We start from the raw sequence: 12639 nt of genomic DNA on the forward strand, positions 1-12639 counted from the left end.
TGTTAAAGGCAGAATGTCAGAATATTGAATCTGTGAAAACTGGTTTCAAAGCTTGACTAGAAGAAATGGATTAAAAAGAAATTAATTTCCCTTTGCAAGCAATTACTTTTTTCAGTGAGAGAATTTGAAAGCTCCATGGACACACTCTTAAAGCGCACCAATGTAATCAGAAATATTGTGTTGAACTCTTGTCATCCATATATCTTAAAAAAATGTCCTGTGTTCCTACAGGATCATATTTATCTCCTCTGTTCCAACTTCAGCAAATATTGGTCATTTTGGTACACTGCTTTCCTGTACATCATTGAAAAATGACTTATACTTCTAAATGTAGACCCATCACTTCCTATGCAAAGTGGGATTCAACAAGCTGTCACAGGGCAGAAAGGCACCAGGACAAATTCAAGTGGTTTGAGGGATCATCATACTACTCCCTTGTTTAATAAACACTGGAGATTTATAGCACTAAATTTAACAACTACGGAGCTTGCAGTTCTATTTTTAGACCCATTTTCTTAAAAAATGTAACATATGTGATCACTGTAAATCAGTCTCGGGTCATGTTGGTCAGGTTTGCTCGAATTTGACACAAGACTGGCAATCCGAAGACAAAATCTTTTGAAAATTGGTTCTTGGTTAGCAGAGAGGGACAGAGAATCTTCATTGATAAAAATAGATAAATAAATATGTAAGTAAATAGCTAATCCTTTGCCATAGGGAAGGCAGTAAGTATCCAGATGGGAGCCTGGCGGACTGCAAGCAAGAATAGCAGTCACAGATGAGGAGATGGGGCACCGGAGAGACGCAGGACAACAGACCACAGCAGTGGAGGGACCTGGGATAAAAGTATGTGGGGGAAGAAGAATCTGTTTCATTAATTTTTCTATTTGGGAAGCAAATTGTAAAAATCATTTAATCATCAGTGATGAAAAGCTATGGCTGCCAACTGAGATGTCTCAGCATTGTACAAAATGTTTGTTTTAACACAGCATGCTGCTTGCAGAAGGATGTTTGGCTAATTAGTCTTAGAAGTTATAGGAAGTTTGTAATGCACTCTTTTTACAATTAAATTGAGTGACTCAATACAGTAGAGTTATATGCGTAAAAAGCAGCAGGATGAGGCCATTAGTCTGCCAGTCATCAGATTTCATGAGCTTTCTTCATTACAAAGCAAAATTTTTCCTGAAGAAAACAAATAAATAGAAAATCTCCACAAATCATCTCTTCTCTCTGTTCAGTATACTTGAGTAATTTCTAAATATACAAAGCCCTGGAGCCCAGAAGGACCTTGTAAAAAAATAAACTCACTGAAACCATAGCTCTTGCCAGAGTTACTGCTACAGAACTATTCAAAGTGGCTCATTACTGTCAGGGAAGCTGTTCCTGTATGCTTGGACTGTTTGTCACCCTCAGATAAAAAGGGAAAATGGGATAAAGAGTGTTAACTAAGAAGAGATATGGTCAAAGACAAGAATCTGCATTCAGTTCAGATTTAGGGGAAGCAATGACACAAAAGCTGGTGTTGACTGAATTGGTAAGAATTGGCTGAGGTCCACTGACCTCGTGTTGTACCATCATATGTCTCTATAATTCCAATATGGTAGTTTGTCTAAGTCTACCTCATAATTAAAAAACTCACACCCACATCAAAAGAGGCACTAAGTTAGGTTCTCTTGTGTATCAAGTATGACACAGTTGTTTAATAAAAATCAGCAGGCTCAAGTTGCAAAAGCCAGAATTTCATGACTGAGGAGAGAGGCAGGAATTTATTCCTTATGTCCCTCACACCTTCCTCTAAGTCAATATTTTTTAACAGCTAGAGTATCGTCACATAGTTCTGAGTATATGAAAGGGGACAAAAGGCTAGTAGTCCACTATAGGTCCTGCTAGTGCCGGAGGAAAGTTCTTTGGTGTTCCCACACCTTGTGTGGGAGATGCAGCAGAGCTCAAGCCATCCCAGTTATCCTCTTTTCAGAGCAAATATTTACATTTTTGTTAAACTGGAGGATCAGGGATCTTTAGTTTGGAAAATTCAGTCTTACAGCTAAGATTAATTCTGAGAATAATTCAGAGTCCATCCTCTCCAGATACTGAGCAAAGATTGAGATTGTGATTGAAAGACAAAAATGTCTCATTTTTCTTCACTTGGGTCCTCAGAGTCTTTTCGTGTTCAGATCTATCTTACAGCATTTTTATGACCAATGTCAATAACGAACACTGGAGTTCAGGAGCTTTCCAAGCTTTGGTGCCAAGAAATGAGCACAAGTGATCTACAACAACGTCTTGAAAGCACAGATGTAGATGACTTTATATATGTGTACACACATATAGAGATCCAAACACAGGAAAAAATATATCAGGTTGAGCAGAGCTCATCAGCATCTTGTTATCTTCTATTTCTTCTCCTCTCTTTTCAGTAGTCCAGGGCACCATCACAGGTGTGGATGAGCAGGTGCAGAGAACAATTTTCTTATTTATGGAGTTAATTATGGGCTTCAATTAGGAAGCCAACTTACTGGGATAAAAAACTCATCACCATTGATTCTTAGGTGAGGAATAAGGTCTTTTCATGTGACCACCATGACTGGTATATTTATTTATTTATAATAAAGCATCAATGGTCAGTGTAATTCTCTTGTCTAGCACAATGCAAAGGATATACAGAAGCCATACAGAGGGAGAAATCAGTGGGATGCAGATGAAAAAGCTTCTTTATAGTGGCAGTCATATGGTTGAATTTCTTAGACACTTACTGGTATCTGCACTAGAACTGAATTCCTCTCCCTGCAAAAATCCAAAATCCTGTTGGTTTGCATTCAAGAGAATTTTCAAATTAAAAATAAATAAATAAATACTCAGGCAAAAATATCTTACATGAAAAAATGTAGCCGAGCTCCATTGTTTCAAAAGGCCTGCTCAAACCAGGAGGCTTTACCTTTTAATATCTATGCATGTATGCAGAGAACCTACCAACTAACTGGAATCATATTTGTAAGTCTACTGGCTATTATATACTACCTTGGAAATTCCAATACTTTGCAGTTCTCAAGCTGCCATGCAGAGAAAGCCAGAAATAAATCCTTTATTCTTACCTTTTCCATGTTTTCCAACAGTTTTATTTCTTTGAAGTGTCTTTGATTTTTATATATATAAAATTTAAAAAATTTTAAAAAAATCCCAGTGTAAATCCCCAAACAAACAAAACAAACTCCCCTGTGCAAATAAAAATGCACATTTAAGGGGGTGGGGGGAGATACCTGGGCTACAGATTTATTTTTTTTCCAGCTGCATCAGCTTTATCTAATTGAATGTTTGTTTTGTTACCATTTGAAATTGAACTTCAGGTAGTTCTGTATCATATCAGCATAGGATGCATCATTAACTCTAAGAGGATGTTTTCCTTTGGCATCTGCTACTTTCACCAAATGTCAAGGCTTGACATTTGCTATCTTTATCTGTTTTTGGTGTATCACTCATACTGAGATTTTGTTTTTTCTTATCTGATATTGATTTCAACTGTGACCAGCTGTGTTGCTAATAAAATCAACAGGCAAGTATCTGGCATTTAGAGTTCTTCACTGGTATAGAAAAAGAAACAACCCAGTGACAAAAAAAGCAAAGAGATATTTTTCAATTAGGATGCTTGCCTGTATCCTCCTATTATCCATCTCTTAGCACTTCTGTTGATGTAACATTTCTCATTGATTCCCTAGGGGAAGCCTCCATGGAAATCCTTGCCTCTCAGATGAAATATTCCTTTTTGCTCTCATCCACTGCTTCCTGGAGAGCAGGGTCATTTTTCAAAGCGGCATCTGCGCTTTCGGCAAACTCAGTTCCTTTTGCCTCATTGGTGTGGTAGGTGCCCTTGTGTCTGTACATGTACCGAACCATCACCACCAGCAGGCAAATGAGGACAAATACCACTGCAGCAATCACACCTAGAGGAAAGAGATCTGTTAAATGTGTCACCGGTAATAAAATATGAGAAGTATCTCACAGCCAGACATCACAACTTGGATCGGATTGGTTCATGCATCATAAGTGTTTGCATGTTGCAGTGGCCAGAGTCAGAACAACCTGACATTAAAAAAAAAAAAAAAAANGGATTGGTTCATGCATCATAAGTGTTTGCATGTTGCAGTGGCCAGAGTCAGAACAACCTGACATTAAAAAAAAAAAAAAAAAGGGAAAAAAAGGGGATATAGATGCTGCAGGAATACAGGACAAATTCTCACTAGGTCTCTTTCAAATCAATTTGATCGAACACATGGCAGCTAAAAGTTCATTACAAAATGAGGAGAAATAAGACAACATAAAGGAAAACCAATAGGTTTCTTTCATCCTTCTGGGAACATATACCCTGGGGGGGTGTGTGTGTCTTGCAGAAAACCCGACCCTGGCTTCTCATGTGTCCTCAATTTCAGGAGATGTTCAGGGCACTGAGTATTCTGAGGAGACATTCAACAAATAGGAGGAGTTGTGTGACTGGTACTGCTCTGTATTTGCAAGCTGCCATTTCATTCTGTGCTCTAATTAGGAAAGTCTGATTGTAACAAATGTACAAGTGACATCTGGGAGAAGGAAGGGATTCTGGATGCATCTTTCCTGTCTCCTGGACTAAGGCTAATTACAGCAATGTGTTTACTGGACAAAAGTTTCTAGAGGTAACTCAAATGTGCATGGGACTAAATGGTGAATGGAAGCACTCCTAGTGAAGAAAAGAAAATCAAGCTCCTTTGCTACTGCGAAAGGTAGAACTCCATAAAAGAGAGGCATCCCTGACAAGTCTATTGTTAAAAAGCCTACAAACTCTCTTCCCTTCCTCCTAGATCAAATTATTTGCTTAAAAATCCTGAAAATAAATGAAGTATTTTGAAGTTTATTCAACTTATGTGGCTTTTATCATTTTTAAACACTTTTTGCATGCATCTAGGATGTGCTTTTTAACGTTTCAGCTATGATTCTGTACATGATACTGAGCTGATTCTATATTCATTACTCCAGGAGTAAATCAAACATCAAAGAAATGCACAACAAAAACAACCAGAACAGGACATTCCTAAGGCTTCCTCTGCTGTCAGTGGAGGGTGTGGGAGTGTGTGTGTATGTGGTCATTCCTTTTCTAGAATGGAGTACCTTCATTTTGTCAGATGAATTGCTCACTGGAAGTGCCTACTACTCTGCAGAGACAATGAAGGGTAGGTAGACAGTATCTCTTTCTGTATCCTATATTCCAGATATGTGGCAGGGGCTTCATATTTATCAGCATCTGTAAACTGAGTGGGCATACGCTATTGGCATAAAAGCATGGGAATAGACAGAATGTTAGCAGGGAAAATAAAGATTATAATTCTGCCTTAAAATATATGCCTTAATGTTATCCCTCAGATTTCATGGTGCCTGTTCTGAAAACTGAAGTTACTCCTAGCAGAAATAAAATTGTTTATACAAAGAAATTTGGGTTTGCAATAATATCACGGTTGCGGTGTGGGCTTCATCAGTTTTTAGGACCTCACCGGTATCCCTTGACACAAGAGGCTCTAATAGGCTTTAGATGTAGCACAATATTAATAAGCCTAAGGGACTAAGTACAAATCAATTTACCTGCTACTTGTTCATAGAAAGCTGAAATTAAAGTTACCGGAGATGGGACCTGAGGGAAATATAGCAGAACCTCACCAATTTGCACTAATGATTGGTATAGCCCCTTGTGAATGACTGAAATTAGTGTGTTAGCATGGAAATGAACAAACAGAATAAAAATAAAAAGACAGGTTCTCTCCATGACCATAGCCTTCCTCATTTATTCTGACAACTGTATTTAGTTTAAATGCATGAGAGAGCTTTAATGGAACACCGGGAAATATACAGCGGTGAATTCTGTAACAATAAAGGGTCAGCTGCTATGAGCTAACATTGCTCAAATCAAAGGTGCTACATCAGTTCGGTATTAAAGGACAAGCTTGACCCAGTGAATAATGAAGGGTACCAGACACTGACTTTGCTATTGGACTGCTAGGTATTTTGTCCTAAAAAGGAGAATGGATGGGATTGGTACTGCTCAGTATATGGTTTATGTTCATTATCTCATCTTGTTATCTTGCCAATAGCCCCTCTGGGAGCAGATTTCCCACTGGCCTAATTAACTCTAATTGGGCCACTCCTGTTGTCTTGTCAGCAAAGCAGAGGTTTTGCAAAATGCAACCAACCCGCTGTTTTAATTCTTATGGTGCTGCTTAGTATGGTCTGCTACTTACCTCCAATAACAGCCACATCTGCTCCAGCTGTGGGGATCTCAATGTCTCCATCTATAAATAGAATAGAACATACAAAAGTTAATTAAAAAAAAGGAATTGAATCATATGTAGCAGCAGTGACTGTAGTGATGGTGCTGTATTGTTTTATCCTGTGAAACTCAGAACTTAAGATCTCTAGTTAGCAAAAGATATTTATGAAATTTCACATTAGAGTTAGCTGTACTGTAACAGTTTTCTGTCACCATTACACTGGAAAATAAATAGCTAGCACATTATGCAAACTATCATGGCCCTCAGGGAAACACCTACTGTTTATTATGAGCACTTACCTGTAACATCCTCTAGTGAATGATTAAATTAAGAGCATTTAGGCATTGTGATTACTCTCAGAAAGGTAGTTTTGGGGAAAAAAAAAGTTGATGTCTATTTATTTTCCCATTTATGGCTCTTCAGAGTATGGTCTGGATCTCAATTTGATTCAAATTAATCTGGCTGTATTGATTTCAATTAGTATTTATCTATCTGCAATATCCTGTTTTAAAACTTACCATTTGTTTTCTTTTAAGCTTATATTTGGAATCAAGGCAAGCCTGTTACGTGTGGTATGAAACAGTCCCCACTTAGAGTAAGTCTGAACTCACTGCTGATAAATCAAATTATGATCTTTGCTGGATTATAATTTATAAAAAAACCCGAAAACTTTATAATTGAAATGCAAAAGAGAAGTACCTGACCATGTCTTTTTGAAAAGTAAGAAACTGGTCTGAAATGTAAGCTTCTGAAAGAAGGGTTAGAATTTGAATTAGTCTTAATTATAGCACTTACTAAGAATACCCAAAACATCTAAAAAGCTGAAGCTATTTAAAGGGGAGATGAAAAAATATTCCAAAAACTAGTGAGGATATTTCTCTCCTTATTGTTTGATACAGACCTTAAGTAAAAGTAAAAACATGCAGACAAGCATTTATTCACTAACTTAATTGATCAGGGTACAATTCAGAATTATTTTTAGCTCCTTATTTCATGCCGCTAGTATCAGCCCACATAGTCCTGAATTATGTGGATATCTGAGGGTATGATGAGCTCCTGGAGTTTTTCCACTCTAAGTTTATGACAGGACACTAATTTCTTTGTTTAGTTTTGTACCAGTTATATAATTCTAAATTATACTAGTTTTCAAACCAGAGAAACACCTTTATGTGAGAACTCCTTTTTATTTGCCTTTGGTAAATGCAGTAGGTAGAGAAGTTCTCTGGAAAAGGTAAAAAACTAATTCCAAATCCTTCTATAAACTCAACAGTGGCACTATGGCTGATATCTGGCTCTCTCTATATGTATGATTCAGGTTAAGATAGTATTAACAGTTTTCTCCTTACTCATGACCAGACTGTAATATCAGTTTGCAACAAAATGAGGAGAGCTGAGATTCAAAGGATCCAGCTCTTCCCAAACCTGGGAGATGCTTTTTCTAGAAAGTAGGAGTGCTTTTCTCTCCCCTGGAGATCCTTCCCACACTTTCTTCCATCTATACATTGATGGAAAGAGCAAGCATGCCTTGTGTAATTTAAAAACTCTAATTATGTCTATGTTCATTCAAAATCCATGTGCCTCAGAAGAGATTAATTGCCTCAAGGTCATACTGCTCAGTATTTCTTTACACACCAAATATATGCTGCATGCCAAAAACCCAGGCTCCTCTACAGCAATCAAATACTTGAAGGTGTGAATTCTCAAGTGCTTCCCTAGCTACACAACTTGCTTCCAAACATTAATTCCAGATCAAATTAGCATCCCTTTATTTATAAAAAGGTTTATGAGTAACTCCCTGCTCTTACCTGGCATTCCCAGGTGCCTCTCAGACTCAGATAACAAGCAGGTGCCTTATCTCTAGTACTTTCTACCACAGTGCTTTTTGATAATGGATTACAGTATCATCACTTTGCAAAAAAGTTTTCATTTCCATACTGTGCTTTTTAAGTTTGCAAAAAAGTCCTGGACTTGTCTTAAACTATTGTACCTGGCACTGGTCTGTTAACCTCACAATGCTGTGCCATTCAGTAACTAGCAAACACTGAGATGTGGCTTCACTCGACACAGTTCTCCTTTTACTGCAAGCACAAGGATCTGACTACTCCTATGTAGTAGGAGCCTTTTTGACCACAAAAAAGGCTTGCTGTCCTCTCAGACAACATTTTGCTTCATCATCCAGAGTGCCAGAACATTGTAGCTACCACCAGTGGCCAGATGTTTCCAAGGTCTGCTCCCCAGATCAGTTTAGGAGCAATGATGATGGAGAAGACAGAGACACTGTTAATCCCTGTCTCACAGTCTCTGAAATTTCACTTTGTCCAAAAATAGCTATGTGATTCATGGCAGTATCACAAGATCGATAAGCAAGGGTGAAAAGTATCAGTGTTGTTCAAGATTCAGGCAGTATCACCCTTCATGAAACATGACTGAGGAACATGCAAGGCATGTGTGATGAAATGAGAATCTCTTCCTTGACCGGGAGTGAGACAGCAGTCGCTGTCCAGAGGGAATCCATGGCTGGCCAGGAACCTCAGCATGGTCTCTCTAAACTCAGTCTATGTGAGAAACACACTGCATTATTATAGGACTGAATCTTCCCTTTCTGAGGGAGAAAACATATCAAACATACTGATGGAATTTCTAGCTCAGCAATGGTTTTGGCCCTGTACCTTCTTTAGTCTGCTCTTCTTCCCACGCAGAGTGCTCAGAGGTCTGTGTTTCAATTGATGATCTTGCACCTGTTTTGATTATTTTCCTTTGTTTCAAGGACATCTTTTGAGTTATCTGCTGCTAAATTGTCCTTGCAAAGCTTCCTCTCACTGTTATACTGGCCCTTATCCAGCTACAATCTGGTCCTGAAAGTGTTTAGACAGTGTTGTTATTTACTGCCACTGGTTACCATGACACACAGAAATAAAAAAAAAAAATAGAAAAACTTGTTTTTCATAAAATTTCTGACCATCAGAATGGGTTGACTAAATCAATAATAGAATATACAAATCAAATTATCTGTTGTTAGAAAGTGTTTCTAAAAGTAAGAATGAAGGGAAAGAAATATCTTTGTGTCATGACCTGAAATTCGTCAAATTTCAGTTCTGCCCATAAATTTACAGATAAGGAATTTTTGCAATAGAACAATTGCTACCTGTCTTATTCTCATCAATCACATCCTGCTGAGAAGGCAGGAGCCTCTGAAAGTCCCAGGAATATTCCTGACTTAAATATTGAAGATCTCTGGCTTTTTGCTGCAAAGGTGAAAAAACAGTACAACTACCTTGTATTTTGAGGTAGCCAGTGGTGAGTTTTTCCTGTTAAATTTGTTGGTAAATTTGTTAGACCGCCTCCTCTAGGTGCAATTTTCCAACCAAACTTGATTTTGTGAATTTTGGTAGCTTTCCCCCCCTAATTTAAACCTATCCTGTTTCACTTTGGCAGAGGAGAACTTGTTTGAAGGAGGTAGGTCCAGCAGTGAAAGTGTTTGTTGGAGGTTCAGTGCTCTCCCAGTTTTACTATGCACATCTCTGGCAGTTGTAATAGTTTATTTTCTTCTATAAATTGCAAATTTGAACCACTAAAAGCCATAAATCACTTCCTGTTCAAAATTCTGACACTGGTTCTTAAAATAATTTTTTTTTATTTACCCTTACTTTTATATCTGAGCTTCATTTAAGTAGCACTTTCAAGCCTTTATTTGCAATACCAAAGACAAATGTGCTTTGGAGATGAAAACTGAGGTCTTGGCATGATTTTTGTGACACGAGGAAACAGGTCTTTTAGGAAAACATGAAGTATTATGGGAATCCTGATAAAGCTATAAGACTTGTCAGTGAGCTACTTCAGAGACCGAACCATGCTGAGGCATTCAAACTTACATGGTGATGGGCCTTCATGGGAAAGGGCATGTTCATTCAGCAAATGCTTTCTCCCATTCAGCATAGAAAGCTCACAGTTTAGATCCTGTTGCTTGCACTTTTAAGTGCTTTGGTGGCTGCTGTCAGTGAAACATAGGATAAACTTGCAGAGAGCTTCAAGCTTTCTGATTTTTGGGCATTGTTTTTGCCTGCTAAAAGAGTTTTCCAGAAAAAAATGCAGTATTTACACCCTTAGAGGTTTTGCAGTTAGCACTTTAGTTAGAAATTTGAGTACCTATATGTTTGTTTGTTATGGATTTACACATGGAAAAGGCATGAAAGGAAAACTATACCTGCCAAAGGATCCCATTTGGCATATTTGACAGGACTGCATGGGAATCATCCTGCAGGATGTCACCAAATCTCTGCTGTGTAATCCACACGGGCAATTTAATGGGATAACATAGACCTCACCTCAAACTTATCAAGGCCTCTGTAATTTCCTGAGATAAAGTTCCAAACTAAAGATGGTACTGTTGAGTAGAGAAAGAAAAGCCTGAGATTGAAGCCTATGTCGCGATTCCCATGCAGCAGTGGGTGATACCGGTGTGAGTTTGGAGTGAGTTTGTCAAGCGGAGTATACAGATATCAGTGTGTGATAAGCAGCTTTTACAGCACAGTTTTCAAAGCCACTCAACAGCAGTGAGGCAGCACTGCCCCTGCTCCTGCCTTTCAGGATTCTCCTACCCACAAGCTTGTGCTTTTGAGTCTTTGCAACCTCAGCCATCATGACGCTCCACTGCTGACTGCTTGGTTACAATCTCAGACAAAGCCTTGGCTGCTAAATTGCTCTCAAGTAAGTCTTTAAGTGCTTTCTTGGGCAACCCATTTTCTCTCTTGGTGTGCCTGTTCATTACATAAGAAGTGCTTGAAATTCATTCAATCTATGTGAATGATGGGCTGAGATCCTTAAGGCAGTCATTTCCTTCCTAGGGCATTCCTAGTAATTATAAACTTTTGAGGGCATTGAGGACTATACAGAGTCTACCAGGAAGCTTTTGAACTTGTTAAAAACCTTTACTATAATTATTGCAATTTTTATTTTATTTATATTCTGTATATAAAAATGTATTTATTATAACTGTTCTTTTCCCAGGGCTCTTTTTGTTCTTTTTATGCCCTTCTGCAGCCATTGTTCCTCTTGACTGTAAAAGCAGGTCTTAATGTGTCCCTGTTGTCTTCACTGATGCAAGACTTTTCTTACCACACATTTAGTATGAAAGAACTAATGAAGTCTTAACACCTCCATTGTTTATGCAACTGTGGTATGTCCTTCTTGCCCTTTGGTTTATGTTTGTGCCTTGCCAACACACTGCATTCATGAGAAAATCATTAATCTATTAACCTTAGCACACTGATTTAATTTACAAGCTAGAGTTAGAACTGGTTCACTGGAACTGCGTGTGTAAAAATGAGTCAAACCGACTTCTGAAAACTTCATGTTAGAAATATGTTAATTGCTCAAGCTGCTCTCTGGTCTGTGTTACAATATCAGATGCCTCTCAGTGAGGCCTTTCTGAATTAAAAAAAAAAAAAGTCATTACCTATTTTAATATTTGCCAGTAAGTCTTCAGTGCCCTGCCAGAACTGGCATTTCTTATCCCAAAGGGTCATCAGCCTGAACCCATCAATTTGACATATTCTGCTGAAAAAGCCATCACCATCTCCCATTAGACAATGAAACACATCAAGGCTGTTCTTTCAAAATTAAGGAACATTTTCTCATCTGTCAATCTGGAAAAGAGACAGAACAATTTGGCTTCCATTTGTATACTAAATTATTATAAGGACAATAATGGTGACATATAACAACAACAACTACATGATCTTTTGGGGAAGTAAATGGACTGTGTTGCAAATGTAAGGTAAATCATGCAGATTAAAAAATATCTATGAAATTAAAATGCACTGGGCTCAATTCTCTTGGTATCCTAGCTAGCAAGTACTTTGCCATTAATTCTGAGGAGACAAAGTACAGTTTCATTCAAATAAAACAAAGGTCTGTTTGACTTTTGACACTTTGTGATATAATGAGGATAAAAGGCATTTATGAAATTAGTTTAATTAGATTAGGATTGCCACACAATTTTAGCAGTTCTCATTTGATTCTGGTATACAATGTGAGCAAAATATTTTTTCACCATTCTAGAATGTTATAAAGTAAATAAGACAAAATACAGTTTACAATGTTTGAGGAAGTAATGGCTTTGCTGACACAGTTTCTTCTTCTTTTATGAAGCTGAATTGCCCTTGGGTCTTAGGGAAGATCAGAGATGGAGAGATACACTAAAAGTCATCTTGTCAAAAAGTAATCATATGATATCCCTTAATGATAAGAGGGACAAGGAGAAAATGTTAATGAAACTTGGGAAATTATTTTCAGTTAAAAAATAATATAGATCTTTTAAAAGTGAAGAGATATTCTATATTTTGAAATTAAA

At 37.7% G+C, this 12639-nt stretch overlaps 1 protein-coding gene across 1 annotated transcript in view; it reads right to left on the reverse strand.

The window, feature by feature from the left end:
* Nucleotides 1-3215: 3215 nt before the first annotated feature.
* GYPC (glycophorin C (Gerbich blood group)) overlaps nucleotides 3216-12639 on the reverse strand; it is a 30630-nt gene continuing 21206 nt past the window's right edge. Inside the window, exons 2-3 of the mRNA XM_017825410.1 lie at nucleotides 6258-6308; nucleotides 3216-3938 (exon numbers count right to left, since the gene is read on the reverse strand). Of these exons, the coding sequence (XP_017680899.1) occupies nucleotides 3742-3938; nucleotides 6258-6308 (248 nt within the window). The 3' untranslated portion in view covers nucleotides 3216-3741. The remainder of the gene's footprint in view (nucleotides 3939-6257; nucleotides 6309-12639) is intronic.

This window comes from Lepidothrix coronata, unplaced genomic scaffold (assembly GCF_001604755.1).
Source record: "Lepidothrix coronata isolate B3197 unplaced genomic scaffold, Lepidothrix_coronata-1.0 Scaffold118, whole genome shotgun sequence".
In the NCBI taxonomy this organism is placed as follows: Eukaryota; Metazoa; Chordata; class Aves; order Passeriformes; family Pipridae; genus Lepidothrix; species Lepidothrix coronata.